Consider the following 23,391-nt stretch of genomic DNA (forward strand, 5'->3'; position numbering starts at 1 on the left):
CTGAGGTTTTTATAGACCTGCGTTTAGTTTTGGCCAAATATAGGTTGAGTGTCTTGATGGTTTGGGGGTGAAATAATTCAAAACTTTTATGTTTACAATGATGATCATGGCTAAGAGACTAAAACAACAGCTCTTGATCTGAACATTCCCAAATTTGGAAGTCTGAAATCCACATCTGGTTAGAATTTTTAAATGGAAAGTTTTTATCCTCAAAAAAAAAAAAAAAACAGATCACTGATGCTTAAACTTAACTGCAAAATAAATCCTTCAGGAAAGACAAAACATTATATGAAGTGAAAATTTTTTTGAAGGAATTGATTGCAGTGCTTATCACCATGGTGTCCTTAATTCATGCTACTAATTTCATATTCCTCAAGGAAGAAAGTGGATGGTAGATGAAAACAAGGTGTATAACATGGTTCAACAGACTTTCTTCCTGAGAGGTAGTTTAAGAGAGAAAGTTAAGGGTTAATAATTTGCTGTGTCTGCTCTTGACCTATAGATTTAGTCATCACACACCAAGAACACAGTTCTACAAATGCACATGCAGAGTCCCACTGGGTTTGATGGGATTACTCACGTGTCTGAATGCCTGCAGGCTCGCAGCTCAGTTTTGTATGATTTTTTTTTTTTTAGAATGCTTTTAAAAAATACATAGGAATTAAGCAATTTCCTCTACACAGTGCCTGAGCCAAAGCCCACTGAAGTCATTGGGAAGACTCCCACTGTTTCTAGCAGGCATCAGGATCTATCCCATATTCCTTATGGCCTAGTCTGCTTGGAGGGCAGTGAGTGAGTGGGTGGGAGAGGTTAACTGTCTTAGTTCTTCTAGGATGGCTATCCTGATGTAATTTAGTTACCATGAAATAAATTATCCAATTTACCAGCACAATAATAATTCTGGAACAAAAATACTTTGATTCCAGAATTGTCTTCATAAGGGGAGTTACTCTGGAATTAAAATCAGGCAATAGCTTCATCTGCAATAGCTATACTACTCAATTGCTTTTTGTAGTCCAGGTGTGTTTTAAACAGGTAAGAGGAAGTAATGTGAATTCCTTTTTACATTAGCACAACACTGCCTGCTGTGAATTTTTGCTGAGTTGTAGCTATCCTGGTTTAAAAAAAAAAGTCCAAACCCCAAAAACCCAAGTGTAGACAAGCCCTTGCTATGGACTCAAGCCAAACTCCTGATCTTTAATCAGATCTGTGTAGGTGGACCTCTGTGCCTATGACTTCAGTGGAGAGATCCACCTACGCAGATCTGATTGCAGGATTGTGGCCCCATGCTACTAAAAGAGCACAAGTGTTGTTCTTGGCTTAGGGATGAATGCGCGGGGAATCTGGGGTATGACCCAGGCGATTCTAAGCATTGGAGCTATTTCTGAGATCCCTGAGCAGATCTACCCACTCTCGCATTTTAATGGTAGCCCTATTTATGGAGATGTTGATAAGCAATCTAAAGGAAAGCTTTGTCTACTGTTGTCTTTTTATAGTGGTATAGAAAAAGCAAAATATCCAGTAAATTAACTCTAATTGGAACATGTTTATGGATCCTGTGGACTTGGAGCGGCCTATGAGGCTGAGATTATCCATTTGCCATGCTTGGCACCTGAATCCCATGGATCTGACAAGACCTGTATGTCTAAGCACGTTAGACTCGTTTTTAAAGCCGCTTCATTCCTCTCTTCTATTTAGCTGTTCATTTAACGGTCTGACTTTTTCTCTTAACATGAACATTGGCTAATACACTACACACATGCGCATATACAATATTAATTCCAGACATTTCACAAGATGGTTTTTAGAAATTCACCCACATGATGATGTGTTAACTTTAAAGTATCCACTTCAGAAATAAAGCAGGAGTTTAACAAAAAAAAAAAGTAAGACTTATTTGATCCCTTTCCTTATAATGCATAAACTCATGCATGAATACTGAATTTGCGGGAGGAGACTATTTTTTATATTAACCAAATACATTGGATGTGCTGAGTATTCATAAATCTATGTTAATAAAAATATTTCATATAGTTTTTCATTTCTAATGGAAAAAAGTTCTTCTAAATCCATTTTTTTATAAATGCAAGGACTTAATTTGTTAACCAGAAAATTGGCCACTTCTACATATTACTTCTCATCTTAAGATCTCTGCTGTGAATGGCTGTCCAAAACACTGTTGAGTGTCCTCAATCCCCATCAATTGAAATAGATATGGAAGCTTATCAGCATGTCCCTGGACTCAAAGAAATCAGGTTTAAGACCTGGTTAGACTTGATGTTCTGGCTGCAGCTAATCCAGGCTGAAGAGGTGCTGCCTCAACTACTTATCACCATATTATTTGTCCCTTCCACCTCCACCCCAGCTGCCTACAAGAGGCTCTTGCTCACTCAGATTTGCCTTAGTTGCTTTTTAATCAAGTTCTATCAAAATTACCTGGCATATCTCGCTGGCAGCTATTTTTTTAAAGATAGGTTTTTGGTTTTTGGTTTTTGTTTTAGTTAGAAGGTTGTCATTTTCATTAAATTAAATGGTGAATTGTTTGGGAAACTTAGGTTCTTGTCTTCCCTACCCACCTATTCTTCCCCTCCTTGCCCCCAGAGCTGTGTACTCTGAATGGCTTCCAGTTGAGCTACTGAATATTTCCAGCATAGAGAGCAGACAAGAGGGGCCTGCTTCCCACTGGTACTGGGATCTGTTGTGATTTACTGACCAAAGTTTTCCCTGTGTCTAATGCATCTCTTCTTAGTGGCACATTTAGGTAAAGATGTTAATTAAAAAGCAGTAAAATGGAGACAACAAACTAATCTCCAGTTAAAAATAGCAGAGGATCTATTTTTCCATTATAGGGAAATATGGAAAGCAGATGGTAGGAATTTTTGGCAGTGAGAGTTACTTTATTTGTTATTGGAAAAGGGTTTGTTCTGTGGGGAGGAGGGATCTTTGTGCACACAGGCACCTCAGAGCCATCCAAGATGCATCTTGACCCACGTTGCTGCTGAAACTCTTTTGATATGGTGCCAGAAATGCTGGTCTCTCCCTACGTGAGGAATTTTGCTTTTGGAAGTTCTCCACTGCTAGGAAAGGACAAGTCCTTTTCTTGCCACAGCAGACGGTCTTTGGAAAGCAAAATCCAGCTCAACCCTCATTGTGCCGTGTGGGTTGGGGCCCCAGGATCTGCAGTGAGTTTGTTTGGCCAGCAGTGCCCTGTGGCACAGCTGGCTGCCTGCGTCCCCAGTTTCTAGTTTGGGCTGGTTCTGAGTAAGCGACATATGGAGTAAATACCTGCACCACGTCTGTGCCACGGCTTCTGTCTGTGAAGCCTATGTCTTTTTATATTTTCTTCCACTGTTAAGGCTCCTTCTACTGTGCATCTCCTCTGCAGTTGCGAGGGAAGCCCAGATTGCTACAGCTCTGAGCAGCGACTGTGCCTACCACAAGCTGAATGCTTGTCGTGTCTTTTCAGGCATTTCCAATGATCTTTGGTTTCTCCCCTGAGCAACCTGGCCTACTAGCAGGGCAAAGATTGGGGCTTGGGAGAGTTGGGTTGTTTTCCTCTACTCTGCCACCGGCCACATAGGTGAACTTGGAAACACACTTTGCCTCATTGTGTGCTGAAAGATGGGCAGAAGATACTGATCTCCTTTGTAAGGTACTTTGTGATGCTGGTGACGTTATGTGTTGTGACTGGCTGTGGATGTATGCTTGAGATCTTTCCAGAACTGTCAAAACTTAATTGGTGTAAAAGGGATTTTTTGCTAAGAGCTCTCATTTTCTCACGGCCGTAAGAGAACTGAAAAGTGCATGGGCTGAAACTAGATGTAATGGGTGCAACTGCTGCTCGGCCTTCCGCCTGCAGAGGCTCTTCCACATGGCTTCCCCCTTGCAGAGTCTGTGGGCAGATGGGGATGAAGAGACTTACTGCCCTTGCAGCCTAAACCATGCTATGAACTCGCTCCTCTAGAAGTGAGGTGCCACTGCATCCGGCATTTGCCAGCTGAGCCTCTTGAGCTGTGCAGCTGGCCAAGGGAGCATGGCTTAGTTTAGGAGCTGTACAGCTGAGGCACTGTTCCTGTACATCTATAGACGGGGTGTCAGAACTGCAGGTAATTGAAATTATCCCCCAACAGCTTTAATCAGCAGGTAATTCATGGCCATGTATGTATTTTCTGATCCCCGCATAGCTCAAGCTGACCTGCTGCCAGTGTTCTTCTGGCTTGGTTGGGCAGAGTTACTGCTTGGGGTCAGGAGGTCTTGCAGGCAAAACCAGTCTCCTCAGCCTCTGCTGCTCTGATGCATGTACTCTGTATGTTAATGGTAGCCACCCTCTGTCGTGAACCTTGCAACATCTGTTTAGCTCAATTTTCATCCCTCTGCTAACTAATGAGAAAGTGACTCTGCTTTCTGAAAGAGGAGGTAAAGCAAGTGAGGAAAGGAACTAGAAGCAAAGGAGCTTCTCAGTCTGATGGTGCAAGTTGTCCCTTCTTTCTTATCCCATTTCTGTTATACTAAGTTAAACTATTGCTGCAAATGAGCAGGCTGCACTCGGCAACATGCAGTCCGTAAACCATCTCTGTTTCCTGCTGATTTCGTGTTTTGCTAGGAAGGATGCTGCACAGGACTTGAGATAGGATTAAGCAATGAGCATGTTAGTGAAATGACCGTACTGCAAGACAGGCTTGTTCTGTCTTCCAGCTTTGTCTGAAGGGAGGTAGCTGTAACCTATCATATAACAACAGGCTTTTCCTTGAATGGTGGAGCCTTTCTCTTTTGCCACAATTTAATCTCCTCCTGAAATTGCCTGGCACTAAGCATTTATTAAGGGCTCTGTGATCAGATGTTTGTGGTCTGACAGAAGCAGCTGACACTGCTTTAAAAGGAAATATGCAGAAATATTTCCTCCAAAGAGCTGATGAGAAACTTTGGACAAGATTTCTACTTGTCAAAATTGTGCTTTGACATAACTGAGACGGGGAGGACATTTCTCCTGTGACTTTTTATTACAAATGATACCGTCATGCGAACAGGGTCTCTCGCCTCTTAAGAATCTGCCCGCCCCTGCTGCTAATTCCACACCTGAAATCTTAACCCACTGGGAGTGACATTAGACACACTTCAGCAGCAGCAAGCTGTGAAAAGAGGTGTGGACAGTTATCCCTATGCTAAGGAGATTAAGAAGAGTCAAAGTTTGTTTAATCTCTGGTTCAAGTAGTTTTAAAGGGACAAAGCTATGTTCAAGTTGTCCAGAAGCCTGTCTTCTGCATGAAACTTGAAGAAAATGAGGCCAAAGCTCAGGTAGACTTGGTGGATTTACAATGGCAAAGGGGTATTTGTTGCATCATTTAAGAAAAAGTTAACTGAAGAATTCGCTTCTGTTTTTTCCTGTAAGATTTTTTTTTTCGTCTCATTGGCTTCAGAGGCCTTTGGCCAAGGCTTTCAATTCCAGCTGAGTGGCAGCAACGAAACAGCCCGTGACAACTGCTGTTTGTATAAAGGTGCTCATATATCGTGTGGAAAAATTCAGAACTGAATCAGATGGAAGTGGTTTATGTAGACGTGCAGTTTTCTGAAGACCATGATCTCATTTTGGCCAAAATCCGTACAGATACACTGGACAATCAGCGCCTCAGCTTAGGGAAAATGCAGTGTGTAGAAGAAGGAGGATCCACATGGCCCTACTCCTTCAGCCTTCAAAGCTTGTTTAGGCTTTTACTGTCTACGCCAGTGTTGCCAATAATAGCACGGGCACGTACAGCTTTACGTATATGTTGAGAAATTTGGCATGGCTGTCTGGGTGCTGATTATTTATCTAGTATTGGCCTAGATTTGGTGTTAGCATGTGAAGAAAGCTCTTTTTGGTTGTTTAGAGTCTCTAATGTTAATAGATAGAAAAAGATCCAGAGAAAAAGAATAATCTGTGGATGGGAGATGGAGGAAGTAGATGCTTAAAATATACGTGTAATATGTCAAAACACAGATTTGTCTTATTGGCGCTGTAATTTCTGAAGTTTGGGAGTGAGCTTTTTTGATTTGTTTCCTTTTAATGCTCCAAGTCACATGCCTTTACTAGCATTGTTTTTGTGGAGAGAACAATCTCAAGAGAGATTTGCCACTGCAGGTGTGTGCTCTTTGCTCTGACAGTTCATCTTGTAACTCCAGTTTTCCCCTTACTCTCTCTTGTTCATACGCATATCCTTCCCCCCACCAGCATGTTGCTTTCTCCTCGAGCTTAAGGAGTTGAAACTCCACATTGCTCCATGGAGCTCAAGCCATGAACGTAGCAGAGATAAAGCAGTCCTGGCCACATAGATCCTGCAGCTGCTGATCCAGGCCCTGTGTGTTGCTAGTCAGATGGCTCTGTTTAAGCCCGGGGGTCACTTTTGCTGGGGTTCGAGCGCCCGGTGGCTTCAGCTAAGCCTCTGAACTTTGCACTGGAGTGGAGAAAGAGCGGTCACACATTGCAGCCCGCCTAAGCAGCTTTGGGACAGCACCTACTCATGGCAGCCTGGGAAGGAACAGCTGCAGGCCTCAGGAGCAGCAGTTAAACCCCTGCAATTGTCTGCTAAACCCTGAGCTCTGAGGAGCCTGGGATTTGCGGTCCAGTATAAATTGAAAGGAAGAGATTGCCAATTGACTCCCATTAGCCAACACAGTTGTAAAAACTGGCCGACACTTGTTTCAGGACACCTGCTTTGGGTGGTTTTCCCTAGGCAGAGGCATAATATACCACTTTCCAGACCGGTGGTATGCCATGTATGTTTGTTGCAGGATCTGTGAAGTGTCTGTTTTCATGTATACTGAGATAAGTTAGTCTGAATTAATACAGGACAGCAAAACTCTCGCTGACCCCTAGCATAACGATGAGTTTTACTGCAAGATTAGCACTGAGTTGTCTCTCTGTAAAGAATGGGGGAGGCTTTGTCTGAGTAATATTTCAGGGGCAGCTGGTGTTAATGGATCCATACTGACCAAAGAAATCTCCCGATTGGATTTAATTAGAAAGACTAATTTTGGCAGGGGGTGGGAGAGGGATGAAATATGTCTATTTTAGGAAAAAAAGACTTTTATTTCATTGTATGAACAACCTTCTGCAGATATTTTGAATAGCGAACCCACATAATTTGGTCTCTGTTCTCTAGGATTTGCTGGGGTATTTGGATTTGCAGTTACTCGTATGTGACATCTGGCTATCTAGTGCCCTTAGGACCTTGTGTTTTCATGAAGAAAAAAAAAACTTACTGACTTTCATAGTTTTCCTAGTTAAAGCTAGAAAGTAACAACCTTTGCTCTTGAGGTTTCCTCCCATTTGCCCTCATAGGTGTCCTGCGTTTTCTTTGCATCCCCATCAGTGAGACCTGATTCCTGATTCTCTCTTCTCTATTCTTTGCTATGTCACGGGCTGTCAGTATTTCCTTTCCTTTTTTTTTTTTTTTTTTTTTTTTTTTTTCCCTCCTCCCATGTGCTAGGAAATTCGTGCCCTTATACTCTGCCTCTCAGTACCAGGCTTCCTCATTCTCTCCCCAAACCAGAAGCTCCCTGGGCATCTAATAATCATTTATGTCACGCCAAGGGTGGTATCTGCATATCTGTTCTCTCCTTTTTTTTTTTTTTTTTCTTTTTTAAAACAGGGTAATGATGCATTTTTTCAGCTGTTTTGTAATTATTGGTCTAGCTGGTGTGTAAGGGGTATTGTCATGCTGCAATGTATGGCAGACTGTGTTACCAGCCAAATATTGCAAGTGATAAGAGCAAGTAGTGCTATCACTAAAGATACTGGGGTCTCCATTTCCCACTTTTGCAATTTCCAGTGTTGACCAAAACCTGTACTTCCCTGTAAGAGTGAAAATGCACAAACTTGCTCACAGTATTTTAAATTAGTTGCACGTGTCAAAGACGAAGATCTTGTATCTGTTTTTACAGACTCACGGGTTTAGACGAGTTTCAGCACAGGTTTCCGATCATTAACCTTAATGTAGAAACTTTTAGTAAAGTTGCGGTGGAGATGTGTAGTGATATATGTATATAATATGTGTACATGCACATATGAACATATGTGTGTTGCAAGATAGCTGATCTTTGCCTAGGAGCCTGTCCACTCTTCCAACTACATCAGCCAATCTTTTAAATCTGTTAGTAGTCTCAGGATGTCCAGTCCGGGGCTTTGGATCGTGGTATTTTTATTGCTCAGCTTCTGGTTTGGGTTGGGGTAGCAGGAGGAGAAACCTTTCTTGGGGAAAAAAAACCCAAACCAAACAAACATGGTTTTCTGTGGCAACTTGTGAGGTTATGTGATTTTAGCACAGACGGCAACGGGTTAGCGAGGTCGTTGCTGGCACGTGAGGGAGGTGGTGAGCTCGGCGGTGAGCTTGCCAGTCCCTTGGGAGGGCTTTGGAAATCCCCTGGGGATCCTTGCGGCCCACAGGCAGGTTGTGTAGACCGACCATCCCGCCCTGTGCTGGCAGCTGTGAGCAGCCCAAACCTTTGGGAGCGAACCTGATTGCCAAAGAAGCAGGTGTGCCGGTTCAAAGGGGCCCACGAGGAGCAGCCGTGAGCTCGAACTTTGCCCGCTTATTTGCCCAAGGTTTTATCTCATCCTTCATTATACAGCCCAGCGAAAAGGAGTATTTACTGTGTCGGTTAAGCCAGGGCCATTGGAGTGGCCGGCTCGGTGTGTGTGAGGTGGCCCCATGGGTGAGAGGCCAGCGCCATGGCTGAGTGTTGGAGGGGGTGGCTGTGCTTTCGGTGGCATCCGAGGAGATAGTGACACCTGAGCAAACAGTGGGCACCCGGGGTGGCTACTGTGGTATGCCCCATTGATATTTAATTTATTTATTTATTTATTCATGCCCTTGGCGTTTTCGTTCTGCGGGGGAAATTTTGACGTTAGTGCAAGACCAGAGTATGCTGAATGGAAAGCTGAACCAGCACATTATTTGTCATTTTGCTCTGGGATTTTGAAGGCAGATAGCAAAATTGATATTGAAGCAGAAATTTCTTCTCAATCAAAGAGCAAACGTTCCACTTGAGAAGGGTGGCAGCACAGTGTGTTGCTGCGTTCAAGATAAGTTATTTTTCAAAGAAGAAGAGAAAAAAAAGGCTACCCCCCCCAATGTAGTAATTGAAAAAACTATTTTTGGTGGAGTGTTTGATTTTTAACAAGATTACATGTACTCAGGGGAAAATGTTTACTAGGAAATTTGTTACCACTTCTGGTCTTCGCAAGAGTTCTGGCAGTGGACCCATAGCTAGACAGTTATAATTGATGAATTACTGTTTGCATTAGGAGGATAAAGCAGCATCATTTTCTAAGCATTAGGACCTGCTTGGTTTTGGAGGTAATGCAGCCGAATCCACTTACACTAGCCTAACCCTGACTGGGGAGTTAGGTGCATATCCATAGAAAAAGTGGCATGATTTAATATCCAGGGAGCTGGACGGATGGTCAGAAGACCCGTTTTCCTTCCCTGGCTCCCTGTGACCTTGAGGAAGTCACTGAACTGCTCTGTGCCTCAGTTTCCCGTTTTATCTGTCACACACCTTATCTATTTAGATGATAAACAATTTGAAATGGGACTGCCTTACACTGTTCACTTTCAGTAACTGCCCTGCTTTCACACAGTGTTAATAAACATAAACAACCATGGTCTTTGGATGTTCAGAAATAAATTTAGGAAGATTCTGGTTAATTTTTGATTTTTCAGCAGTGCATTGCCAAGGGTCGATCTTTGGACCTATATAACCAAACTTTTTCCTTATTTGCTTTCTGTTATTCTGCCTTTCGAAGGACTCTGTGGAAAAGAAAGCAGCATAAAAATCACACAACCGGTTTGGCAAGTCCTGTATAAACAGGAGAAACGCCAGGAAAAGTCTCATGTCTTTGTTGCCAGCTTAAAAAAAAAAAAAAAATCCAGTTAATTTTCTCCTAATGAAAACCTCAACCATCGCTATGTGTGAGCAGTAGTGTGGGGAAGGGCATGTGGTAGAAAGTGATATGGGGATGCTTGCTAGAAGGAACATATATGTCCTCAAATGTTGGGAACTTTCCTATTTTTGGGCAATTGTCCCAGTCACCTTGTTGGTTGTAGGAATGAAAGAAGTGTTTTGTCATGATTCTTGTCAGCAGGGTTTTTTTTTTCTTTTTTTATTCCCATCTCCTCTGACAGTCTTGCAATGCGACTCAAGTGTTAAACATGCCCTGCTTGATTAGGCTGGGGTGATTGATGCCCCCTCTTTTGCTTTGCCTGTGCCAGTGGAGTGTTACGCTGGTTTTTAAAACAGTTTTGCCCTGGCAGCTGGGTTGGGTAAGGAGACCTGCCTTCCTAACTGGATCTGTGCAGCTGCATGGCTGTGGGAAGGGCTGGCGTGCCCCTGTCCTGGCTCTGGTGGCAGAGGAGGGACATGGCCCTGGAAAGGGTTCACACCTCTCTCTGGTGCAAGTGAGCTCTGCCGCCTGTTTGTAGGCAAACGACTTCAGCCAGTGCTTTGGCAAGTAGGACCATTAGAAATCAGATGTACTCATGGGGCATGGGGGTATTTAAAATGAATATTTAAATGCAAAGTGAAATAATGCCTTCGCAGAGCTTTTGCACCATATCTGCATGTTGTCTAGCCTGATTCATTTTATTGAAATCAGCTTTTCACTTCTAGTTCATCCTTCTGCTTCCAGAACAGCAACATAACCCCAGAAACACAGCAGCGTGGGTAGAGTGTTAGAACGGGATTTAGGCAACTTGTGGCTTTTTCCTGCACCTCTATTCCCCAATTGTCAAATAGGATTCAAAACCATTGCTTCCTCCTGTGCTTTTCCATCTCGACCGTTTTGACTTAAATCTCTTCAAGGCCGGGTCTGTCCTCTGCTCTGTGTTTTTAAAGTGCCTTGGGCAGTGGAGCGGTGGCTTGGTTTGGCTGTGGGTGCCATCACAGTATAAATGACAAGTCATAACCATCGGATTCAGATCCCGATAGGGTTTTTAGGAGAGAAGATTACTTCTAAGTTATCAAATAGGCTTTCGTGATGATGGGCAGATCACCTGTAATCTGCATATGTTTTGGTCCCTCCACTTGTACAAGTGCATGTAATAGCACTTCTCTTCATTATAGGAAAGTGGTAAAGGTATTATGGGACTTAGGTGGTATAGTGTTGCGGACCATAGACAAGCCCTCAGCCTGGCTCAAACTGGGCCCAGAACTAATGCTTTGCTCTTTTTCCTTGTAGATGACCGTAATTTGCTGGGTTTCAGCTGGCTCACTTCCCAAGCTTGTCATTTATATAGCGAGGTAATATTTCCAGCTAATAAGCAGTCTTATGGTAATGGTGGAGGGGCTCACGCTACCACGTCCGTTCAGTTGTGAACCAGCAATGCTTAGCTGTGAAAACAAGCCGAAGGTAGCCAGGGTGAAACTTCAGCCCTTCTCTTTTGCCAAGAGCAGTGTTATAAGCAGTGCTTGAGGATTATTAGCTAAAACAAAATAATAATTTGAAGAACAAGAAGAGATGCAGAGGTTCAAAGGAGCAGTTAAAAGAATTGGGGAACTTAATGAACAGGTAAAGCTGTGGCATAAGGAGAATAGCTACACTGAGATTTTTGCACTTATCCATCCCGGGATTTGACAGACCTGCGGGCTCAGCATTATCCCATCACCCCAGTGGCACAATGGTGCTACAGAGGACTTTTGGGAATGCTAGCTAATTTTGGAGAGTCAAGAGCAGGTTTGGGGGACAGAATTCCCCGTCTCCTGTTCCTTTCACCGTTTTTCTTCCATCTTCTTCTGCAGCACTGATTGTCTTCCCGTGCTTTGTGGTGCAGCCTCTGCTGCCCGGCCCTGTTGTGCAGCGCTGTGCAGCAGGTGATCCACTTCTTGTTGCCCTTTCTCTGTGTGCTGGGAGTGCCGGTGGAGTTTCCACAGTGAGTGAATAAGGGCTGTGTGGGATGCACCCAGTCACATGGACAGGTAGTACCTGGAAGGCATCTCTTGTTTTCAGAGCAGTTGGGAAAGGACTGCTAATAGCACTCCTTACACAACAGAATATTCACCCGCTTAGTTCATTACTTATTAGCTCCAGGCAGGAACATTGCAGATTTGTTAATGGTAATGGCCAAATCATTAGAGTGTGCAGCATTAATGGAGGAGAAAGCATTTAATAAAGAGCCATCCCTCGACCCTGTCATTGTCTCTGGAATATAGACCATATTGTTAAATTCAGTCTCTGCTCTCCTTCTGTCACCTACCTATTTTTAAAAGGATGGCTGGCTAGGAAGCTTCTTTTTAAACACATGTGAAAGCTAATCTTTTCTTATAAATCAGATATTCTGTGCCATGCCCAGCTGTCCTGGTACAAACATATTTGAAGAGTCTCCTTAAAGTTCTTCTAACACTTACGATTCTGTGCTGGAAGGACCCTGTTTTAGAGGAAATAAAAGATTTTGCTATGCCTTAGACTATCCCCTAGGTGATTTGTTTACTTTTTCTAAGCAATGTTTGTTTATCTGATGCGTTGGTCAGCAGAAGGGTTTTTTTTTTTTTCTTGTTTGCATTCTCATACCCATATTGTTGACTGGAGGGACCTTCCAAAAGCTGCTTAATAACAACCATGTATTTTACGGGGTAACCTGCCTGCAGATTTTTATTTCTCTTGATGTAATTCTGCTTTCTTCAGTGGTCTCTCATTGCAACTTATGTTTTGGACTCTGCTTCTTATTAGCTCATCCTTCTGCCAATATATCTTCCAGATACATCTTTCCCCTCCTCTGTTGTTATTTCCTTTTGGCTGTTGGACTATATCTTGTCATATCTCTCTTTGTCTCTGTAGTTCCTTTATTCTTTCCTTATAAGCTAGACCTTCTGACCCTTATCATACTTGTCTTCTTGCACATACATACATACATATAACTAACTATATGTGCACAGACATGCATGCTTGTATACATATTTTGTGTGTGTGTGTATATATGTATGTAATCAGAATGAAGAGCCTGCAAACGTGTAGGATGCAATATTCTAACTGAAATTCAACCAGCTGTTTTTATATACTGTTCTTTGTCAGGTAATTTCCCTTTTGGTCGCTCTGATACCATGTTGTTAACATGAAAATAAGTGGCTGGAGTAGGTGAAAGATTATGGGAGGGGAAGATTATAATCTGATGTGTCTTCTACATCCAGCTTCCGTACAACAGAGAAGGTCAGTGCAAATGCTGTCTTTAGGAACTCCCTCTGCATTTGATATACTGAGGGACAAATAATCTGAGTCTTTCTGATATTTTACAGTGGCAAACATCCATCTCCACTTGCTTCTGAACTAGCTTATCAAGAAAGTCTTTGAGAATGGATGTCTTATTTGGTTGTCTTTCTCTCTTTATTCAGTTTTCCTGATCACCCAAGCGGATCTGCCTCCCCCCCCCGCCCCCCCCCCCAACAGTCCTTATTATACCTATCCTCTTTCCCGGGGTGAGGACTGGCCTAGATTCTTCATAAAAATTTGCCTTGACCTTACCTACTTAGAGGGATTGTTGATGGAGTATACAGAATGGTTCTTGCTATTCTATGTATGCTGAGCTACCTGTGCATGAGTTGACTTTTGGGGAGCAGGCAGCTCTAAGGTGTAGGTTAGATGTCCTCATGGCATCCTCAGGAGTCTGTGCGTTTTTGGTATGTCTTTTTTTTTTTTCCATGAAAACTCTGCCTGCAGTCTGAAGTGTAATGAAATGCTATCATGAAAATGTAGTGGTGCTGTAGATGCCAATAGTGTTTCTTTTTTGTGGTGGGCAAAACTGTAAAGATGTCAACCTTGCAGGGGTAAAATATAGTTTCACAGGCTAATAAGTACAACAGTTCTCTGGTCTGAAATTTCTTCTAATGACAGAACCCAAATCTGCAGTGATCTGGGTTGAATTCTTAGTGCCTATAGCGGTCGGTAACTTTGCTTTGTAAAGAACAGATAGTCTTATACTTAACAGGGTATGCCTGTATATGATCAGTCATAAACAACTTTTTTTTTTAAGCTTGTTATATTGGCTGATTTTTGGGTGTGTCTCTTTTCAAATGGTAACAGATAAAAGATAATTAAGGCATATCATAATGCAAGTTGTTTTCAAGCAGGAATATATACATACATGGTTCACCGTCAAGTTCCAACTAATTTCACATAGATAAGGAGAGATGGCAAATTTGGTTGACTGTACTGCAAAAGATAAAGATTGAGGTCCATATGTGGACTTCACTTCTGCTAGTGTAAATCAGGATCAGAATGATTGCCTTCAGGAACTTACTGGAGAATTTCACGGGTATAGATGGGACTATAGAGTCCAGCCATGCAATGGGACTGAGAAGGGTAGTTTCTTATAGCATTTTTTAAAATGTGTATTTCAGATTATTGTAGTTTCTCAAGAATTTTGTTTTCATCGGTGACTGGGTACTAAAAGAAGCTGCGACTTACGTGGATTACTTTCGCATGATCGTTCTGCCACTTAACTGATGGGCATGTGGATAATCCATGATGGTGAATGGGCTGAATTTGCCGATGTGACAGTTCTGACATGTCTTTCATGCCAAGGAAGCATTTGATATCTCCTTTTGCAGAGAAGCCTTCTCACAAAAGTTACCGCTTCAAGAAAAGAGTTCAGAAAGCAACACTTAACCCTTGCGGGAGTACCAGCACTGACGCTTGTTGTGGGAATGCTTTGAGTGCATGGTGTGGCGTTGCAGCTTTCCAGGGCTGTGACAGCTCCAGGATGTAACCAAATGAAAACACTTGTGCTGCCCTGTCAGTCCTAACGCACTGCCAAATAGCTCTAGGTTTCTCCTTTCTGGTAACAAGTGAGAGGGCAGCTCCCTGAACATCATGTTTCCCCTCAGCTTTCCCATCTCAGTTTCATGGCCTCCAAAAATTTTGCGCTGCAGTGATGAGTGCATGACTCCAATCATGTGTGTTGAGGGTGTGAATTCCCATGCGTGCAGGAAGGATTGTACAGTTGCTGTATGTTACAGAGATGAGGTTCCCCAGCACTCCCTGTTACAGAAAAGAACATCAAAAAGATGCAGTGAAACATCTCTCTAACATGCAGCTATCTGAGCCTGGAAAGTGTCTCTCTCTTGCCCTCCCTGCTTCCCTGCTGCTTACTCGCTGCCCGCAGTACTTTAAAGCCTCCTGTGTTTTTTTCTAGCTGTACAATACACTGTCTTTCTTGAGCTTTCTGTGATGCTTTGTGCTAAGAGAGAGTGCTGAAAGAATCATTATATAGGTGCAAGAGGGGGTTGCCATTTGGATCAGAGCAGTGGCCCACCTTTCGCCGTGTCCTGGCGAAACAGAGGCCAGTAGCAGATTCTTCAGAAGACTGCGTAATAATAACCTCTTAATGGAAATTTTGGGGTCACGAGCTTGTGGAAGGGAGCTGGTGGGGGCAGGGAATAGAGTTGCTTCTCAACACATCAGACAGATGAATTACATTTGACTTCTGCCTTGAAGTAGTACATCATTGGGGCCAATTCCCCGCTTTCCTGCCCCTTATTGGAGCCTCTCTGCAGAGTGAGTGCGAGAGTCTCCCACTTTGGTTTGATAAGGCTTTACTCCCGTTTTGGAATATGATAATTTTACTGAATCAGAGTTTGCTTCCGTTGTGTATTTTACACTAACTGAGGTATCTGTGGGTAGTATTCTTCATTATTCATATAAATGACTAATCTTTTTTTGAATCCTAATAAGCTCTTTGCCTTGGTATTATCTTGTAGTCTTACCTGATACTATCTTCCCACAGCCTGTTATGACCCTGTACTCCCCCATATTACCAGTGACCTCAGAGAAGAAATACTTTGTGAGTGTGTGGTTCAGCTAGTTTTTTGCTTCATTTATATTTGCTAAATTGAGGTATTTTGCAGTGCTTGGACAAAGATGCAGCCATACCGCGACACTTTCAGCAACAACGTTGACCTCCGCAGGCTGCCTTTTCACAACACTTGAATGCATTAATTTTGCTGCCTGTAAAATTTTAATTTAATTAGAGCAGTGGCTGTAATCATTTTGGGAGAAGCATGAATTCCCCCCACTGCCTCCTTTCCCTTTCGTGATGAACGGTGGCACCTCTGCGGTTTTTATTTGCCTGCAAGTTTGCGTGAGTAAGGGCTGAGATGTGAGCGGGTGGCCAGCTCCTGCCCCGGCACGGGGAGGTTCATCAGCGTGGGGCCGAAGGGAGGAGGCAGGGAGGGACTGAACTTCACAAAATCACTAAGGTCACTGAGGCAATCTCTGCTCTCTGTGTGCAGGAAATGAGATGTTAATCTTCTCCCAGCGCTGCTTTGCATAAGGTCCATTCCAGAGAGCTGTGTTTGTTTTAATTTCTCTAATTACTGATAGTGTGCTGATTACACTGCTATAGATTTGACGTGAATTGCTGTATTAATGGGATCAAAAATGAGGAGAAGTCTGCTGTGGAAATTAAGGAGACAGCAACAGAGGGGAAGGGAGGGAAGTGGAGAGTGTGTTTCATACCCTGATTCGGCAGAGCTCCACTTTCCTTTACCAGAGCCTGATCCTTCTTCCCTGACAGCAGCTAGAGTGTGCAAGCCATAGAGTGACCAAAAACCCAACATGTTTTACTGGCATCCCCCTGGGCCATGCAGTCTCTTACCTGCTCTGATTTTTTCCCCCTCCTCCCAGTAACCGTGGTCTCCTACTGGTGCCTTGGGCTCCTTGTATCCAGGTGTGACATTTAACGCTGCCACGCACAGACGCACAAAACGCTGGCGAATGTGGTGTATGCTTGCCTTCCCTTTCCTCTTCCTGTGTCCCTGGTGATTCACTCGTGTGCTTTCTTGCGCCTGGCCCCCAGGCTCCTCTTTGGCTGCTTTCCTGCCATAGCCCTGGTGGGTGCCCAGGCCTGCGGGGCCTCATGCTTTCCTGCGAGTGCTTCCTCCCCCCCAGTCCTCTCTTACGGGGTCTTTTTTCCCCCCTCTTCCTCACCCAAGGCACCTACTCTGAAGAGGAGCCACGTTAGCAACAAGAGCCCCCCCGCACGTGCCTTGCAGCTCCCCCAGCCCTCCTTGTCCCCAAGCTCCTCTTTCGACCTTCCCTTTCTAAAGGTGCTGGTTGAAAGCAGCAGTAGCCCTGGTGCCGTCCCAGTGCAGAGCTGGGCATCCCCTGCGATTTGGGGTACGTGGGTTTGTGTCTGCCACGCTTACTTAACAGTCCCGGGACTGACAACCATGCACTTAAAACCTGGGGTCTGCACAAGCCAGGAATCAGTTGGTTTTTCAGTGGGGTTTAGGCCAGGGCAGGGGAAGCTGAGGGCATCTCCAAAGTCTACCAGAGCTGCCATCCCCAAGCGCATATCCTATACACGAGGGATAACAGCGGCGCTGGGAGGGTGACACCCTGGGGGCTGCCAGCCTCCCTTTAAAGCAGCGTCCATCCACTGCTCCTGCGAGGACTCGCATTTTATCTTCCATTTCTCCCCAGTTGTTGGACCCCCAGGTAGCTAGCGCAGCCCAAGTCGCCCTGTCCCCACCTAGTGGCAGTGCTGGCGCCTCCGGTGCGCGGGAGGAAGGTCTGGCTGTTTTGGGAAGTGAAGGTGAACCAGCGCGGCAGCCTGGCAGGCACAGGAGGTGGCATGCACACCGCAGCTTGGGTGGGAGCATGTGACATCTCACGCTCGTGGGTGACTTTGCTCTCTGCACTGTCGCTGCATGCATAGGAGGCGGCTTTTTCTCGGTGATTGAATCTGTATATCCAAGGTAGGATATTTGCAGACCACGCTGGCCGTTTTGGTTTCCTGAAAACTGTTGCATGGGTAATATATGTCTTTGCTTCATGAATTAAACAGCAGAACTGTTTTAGCATCCCATTCCATCCAGTGACTTCAGCCTCATGTTGTTGGGATAACATGAAGGCTAGCTTAGTGTGCTTTCTTCTGTATTTGATTTTCCTTTCTGCAAAAATAGATATTTCCTTTGTGCATGTCATCTGTGAGGACTTAGCAAAGGGGCAAAAAGACTATCGGACAGCAAGCTGGAGAACAGTCAAGGTGAAGGCCACTGCTTTAGAGTCTAGAAGGGTGTAGTTTCAGCAAAAGCGCAAAGCTGTTTCTACTTGCAACCTCACCTTTCCTCGACTGTTAGACTTTTTTTTTAAAAAAAGGTGACTAAAAATTGAATTTTGCAATTTTTTTTTTAACTTAGCAATATGAATTGTTTGCGCTCCTGACCTGAATTTTCCAACTGTTTAGGTAGGTTTTGTCTGTAAAGGATCTACCCCTATTCTTCAAGCTGCAATCAGTGTATGCTTTGAGGGCTTTGGGAACCTAGTCAGCTGTTAAATACATTCCTGCTAGATAATTGCGATCAATATAGCTTGTATGTAACCTTAATTTTTAAGACAAGATGGCCTGATAAAGGGTTTTTCCAGCATCTGCATTTTCAGTACTTTGCACTTGTCCAGTACAAAGAGAACAAAGCTCAAAGTTGGCTTGATCCTTAAGCACATGTTGAAATCCATCTCTACTATAGCGGGCAGCTGAAAGCGTGCCCCAGCCTTGGCAGACCTGGGTGGTTGTCTAGATGGCACTGTTGGAGCACCAGCCACTACAGTGAACCCTGGGCAGGGTGTCCTTAAAGGTTAACTTAATGTCTTTATTCAATTGCTGTAATCACAGTGAGGTTTCACGGTGAAACTTTCCTGACTCATTGTGAGCAGAAGAAAGCCTTTCAAAAGCTACGATGGCAAGCAGTGTGCCAAATGTTGTACCCGCCTCATAGGCTCATGGCTGCTGGCAAAATATTAGGGAGCTGCTATTTGTCGATAGCAGTTGTTTGGGGCTGTGTGTTTGGTCACTTGCGGGATGAAGTGCTTCTGGAAAGCCCTGGCAGGCGGCGAATCTGGAACGCAGCAACGCCAAGCTCTTTTCTAGCACTCGTCACCAATAATCTCAGAGGACCGCACCAAATGTGTGTTGACTTAGTCTCGTTTACCAGTAAGCTGAGCTGCAGCAAGGCTGTAGGGTTGCTCAAGCACAGCCAGTGGCTGGTAGCAGAACAGGAATGGACACTGTATATCCTGCCTCCCAAGCTGTTGCTTGAACAACCCTAGCATTGAACCATCCTTTCTTGGCCTTAATGCAAGGGGAAATATTAAACTGACTGGTTACAAAACTCTTTCAGAAAAATCCCTAGTAGCAGAGAATCTGATTGCGTAACCTTAAAAGCACGAGATACCAGCCATATTTTTGTTTGACGGGTGCTGTAGAGGAATGAATGCACTAGGCAGCTCTGGAGTTGTGAAGATTAAAACACACTCCCAGCAAATCCGTTCTGAGTAGTATGAACACAGCAGCTACCTCCTGAAAGTGTGACTCTAAAAAGCCTCAAAAAGACCAGAGAAGCAAATGTGACCTCATGCGTTCGCACCTTGGCGTAGGCAGGGCACCATGCGTGGTGGAAGCGCAGAGCTCGGTTCAGCTGCAGAGCTGGGAGGGCATTTGCAGCTCTGCTTCCAGCCGTGTTCCTGACTCACGCTGTGCATCGGGATGAAGCTTACTTTCCGCAAGGCCAGGGCCTTGACCTCTCTGTGACTTTAGTCCTCCTCACCTTTTGGAAATCTGGCCAGGACAGTTATGAGGGCTGCTCTTGCAGGATGCACTTGTTAAGTCTGTTGCCCTGGAGAGGCACATGCCGTGCTTTTTTGAGACAGCTTAGCTCTGAAATTGCTTAGCTCATTTGAGCTTTGCTCTTTCTGTAACTCAGGTTGTCCGTGTGTCTACTAAAAAGAAAAAAGCTTACCTAATGTCTGCAAATTGCTTTGATATTTGGGTTAAAGGTGCTGAAAAATGCAGAATTAGTAAGGGAGGACATTTCAAAGGCACAAATAAGAGCCAGGTATCTAACTCCCCTCTGTGCTTTGTAAAATGTAATCTGCAAATACTGCCGATTCACATCTTACTGTGGCTAAGGCATGTGGAAAAAACAACTGGGACAAAATGAGCAAGTCCACGTTTTCACAACTTCTTTTCGTTTACTACTGTCCTGATCTTGCAAGTACTAGGAAACAATGAATCAGATTTTTATTTTATTTTATTTTTTTAATAACAAGAAATCTTAGTGAAACTGCCTTGGTATAAATCTGGTTACTGCATACCTTCAGGAGGTTAGTCTGTGCTGAGAGAGAGGCAGCAGATACTTGAAGCATTGTATTTTGGTTTGATACAGCACCTCCTGGGTGCCGAGGGAAGTGCATTGGCTTCTGAATTGGGTTCCATATGCTGCATATGCTTTCCTCCTGCTGCTGGCCAGGAAGAAGGCTCTTTGGAGCCACTTCATGCCCATCCTTGCAGTGGTGATTCAGTATTTCTGTTGGCATGAAATGGAGCCTGAAGTTGGACTGCACCCTGCGCTCTTGTGGGGAAGAAGGACTTCAGGTCTTCCATCTGTCCTCTAGCGCCTGTTTGCAGCAGCAGGCATCTGTGTGGCTACGTTTCAGGAGTGTTCCTCTTTTTATAAATACCTCATTCAGTAAACAAAACGAGCAGCTGCAATGTGGTTCGATTATCTGAGCTGTGGATCACAGCAGAAAGCACTAGGAAGTGGCTGGTCTTGTTGCTAGTCAGGAGTGCATGCAGCAGTGATGCGAAGGTGCAAGTTGCCTGTGAGACTACCGAATTTGCTCCGAGCATGGAGAGGTGGCCGCTCTGGAACGTGAAGCATGGAGTCAGCCATTTCGGGCAGGGAATAAATTGCATAAATTGAAAGTAGAGTGTTTTGTAGCTCCACAGGTGTATTTTTCACCATATCTCAATGAACATCCCTGCTTTTTAATTAGAAAAGCTACATTTATATTACCTAATGGATTACTGTTACCTGGACAATGATGAGTGGAAGCTGAGTGGATACAATAATATGTTAAAGGGCATCGTGGGAGATTAAAAGAGAAAGGAGTGAAAACTTTCTGATTAAAAAATACTGAATTGAGAGCCACAGAGACTGTACTCACAGAAGAGCAGCAGAGTGGTGGTGGAGTGAACCAGTCCTGTCTTCCCACTCTGTGGGACCCAGAACAGTTAGTGCTAAGGTGGACTATTCATTCTCCACATGCCTTCAGTCCTCTCCTTTCTGCTGTGCCTGTCAGCAGGGGTGGTTACAGTATAGCGGGGGAGAGTCCAGCTGTTGAGGAAAAACTTCAGATTCTGGGTGAGCTCCTGAGCAATTAGCGTCCCTCAAGGGTTTTCGGCTTTTCTGTATTTAATTGTTGTTTACTCATACTGTACGTGTGTCTCCTTCTTCGTGCTGGTGTTTGGGGTGCTAGTGTTATATTCAGCAAGTGCCTCTATCAGCGTCAGCCTAATTCCTTGTCATGCTGCCGTGATAACGCTGGTTGTAATGGAAGTAATTACCTGCTTTTGCTCCAGCGCTGAGTTGGTCTTTTCCATTTGCCAGAGATCAGGGTGAGCATGGGGAACTGCACCTATGCTTTCCTGCAAAAAACACTGAAGCAAAAGCGCTCCTTTTGCTTATGTTCATGCTGGTTGCCCTGCCATCATTAAATGTCAACAGCACAGCCTTGGGAATAACATGCCTTGCCTTCCTGGAAACATAGGATAATGATTTTTTTATGCTCCTGCAAAATTGTGGCTATGTTTATTTACAAAGGGTATAATCTGTGTTGTGATTAGAGTACATGCTTTGAATATGGAAGAATTTTCCTGCTGGATCAGATGAAATTTCAGTCTGAAATTTCTTGGCAGACATTTTCAGAAGTAAAAAACAAACGGTGACAATTACGAAACTAATGCAACATCTGCAAATTGCCCTTCAACTCTGTTTTACTGTCCTTGCTTAGCTGCTTTCTGTATGCTGACTTACTTGGTTGCAAGTTAAACTACTTCAAAGAAACTGCTAATAACTCATTTAGGCCAGAAGAAAAGCACTGCACTACACAATGGTAAACAGGGTAGTTTTTAGTAATAGAGCATCATTTTCTTTAGTGAAGTCAGAACTAATTACTTAATGTCTGTAAAATGCTCTGAAGGTACAAAGTGTTAAATTCTTAATAATCATGCTCAATTCATGACGGTTTTGTTAGTATTTGGTCTCGTGTTTTCAGGGCTCCACGTCGTAAGTTGTATGCGCACAGACAACAGGGTTGCTGTCGGATTTTCACTGACACAGACCCCCCTCAGTCTCCCCACTTGCATGTCACTTCCCTTTCCTCCCTCGGCAAATTTCTGAGAAAACCCTTGGAAACTGACTGGACCTTTTGAAAATTCAAATCGTCGCCTGGAAAGCTCTAGTCCCTGGCCGCAGCTCCGGGCTTGGAGTGCGTAGGGACAGGAGCGTGGCTGGGCCGAGCGAGCCAGCAAGCGGCCGGACGGCGCCGCGCGCTGTGGCTCCCTGGGCAGCCGGTGCGCAGCTAGTGCCGCTCGCCCCCGCCGCGAGTGCACGCTTCCGTCCTTCCACCCACTTCCCCCACCACGGCTGCGTTTCACACCTCTGCTCCAAAGTTCACGTTGTCCTCTTTCTCTTTCTCTCTCTCTTCCCCCACCCCCCCACCTACCCCCTCTTTTCTTTTAACAGCAGGAAAGAATTTCGTACACACCTCCAGCGAGCCCGGTACCAAATTACACTTCCTCGTCACCACTACATGTCCCAGTGCCTCGAGCAATCAGGATGGAGGAAGACGCAATCCGCCTGCCGGCGCACCTGCGTGAGTGTCCGCGGGGAGGCTCAGGGCCGTCTTTCAGCCGGGGAGGCGGGAGGGCACCGTTCATGGCACAGAGCGGGGAGGCCCCCTGGCTTTAGCCATTTCTCTTTTTTAAAGCTCTAGCTGTTTCGCTTTTCTGAGTGTTCTTTTTGAACAGAGGAAATTACTCAGAAATACAGCGCAAACTTTTTCTGCCTCCTGGCTCTATGGATTTGGCTTATTTTCCCGTGACAGGGAGAAATGCAAGAGTTGACGGGAAGCACGATGGCCCCATCTGCGTTGTAGGGATCACTCAGTGCTGTGCTGTGGCGTGAGGGCCGAGTTTCACAGACTGTGGCAAGGGATTGTGCTGTGGGTATTTTTCAGGTTGCTTATGGGGCTCAGTATTAAATGCTCCTGGTGCCCGGGCTCTTTGCTATGGAGCCTGCATGCCGACAGAGGCATACGGAGCGGCAAAGAAGGGAGAAGGAGCTCGGCTGCGCACAGAAGGATGCTGCAAAGGAGGAAGGGCACATTGCTGACATTGGAACTAAAACTGGAGCTGAGGGCAAGGCGAGAGCCAGGCACTTCCTTGCTGGGATGATTTAGTGTCTGAGGAATAGGAAAGGCCAAGGGCTGTTGGCCAGTGAGAGGTGAATTAGTGAGGCAGAATGGGGATGAGGAAGAGTGGAATTTTCCTCTTTAGAAAGGAAACGGTTGTGGTGTAAACTGAG

General features: G+C 44.6%; 1 protein-coding gene across 3 annotated transcripts in view; it reads left to right on the forward strand.

Moving 5' to 3' along the window:
• Nucleotides 1-23,391, forward strand: part of ETV6 (ETS variant transcription factor 6) — a 140,684-nt gene that overhangs the window by 23,579 nt on the left and 93,714 nt on the right. Inside the window, exon 2 of one of the 3 annotated variants that reach the window (XM_026114104.2) lies at nt 22,552-22,681. The exons of 1 other annotated variant lie outside the window; for it this stretch is intronic. In XM_026114104.2, coding sequence (XP_025969889.1) covers nt 22,552-22,681 — 130 coding nt within the window. The remainder of the gene's footprint in view (nt 1-22,551; nt 22,682-23,391) is intronic. One more of the 3 variants, XM_026114105.2, reaches the window with a different exon arrangement.

Source organism: Dromaius novaehollandiae, chromosome 1, assembly GCF_036370855.1.
Source record: "Dromaius novaehollandiae isolate bDroNov1 chromosome 1, bDroNov1.hap1, whole genome shotgun sequence".
NCBI lineage: Eukaryota > Metazoa > Chordata > Aves > Casuariiformes > Dromaiidae > Dromaius > Dromaius novaehollandiae.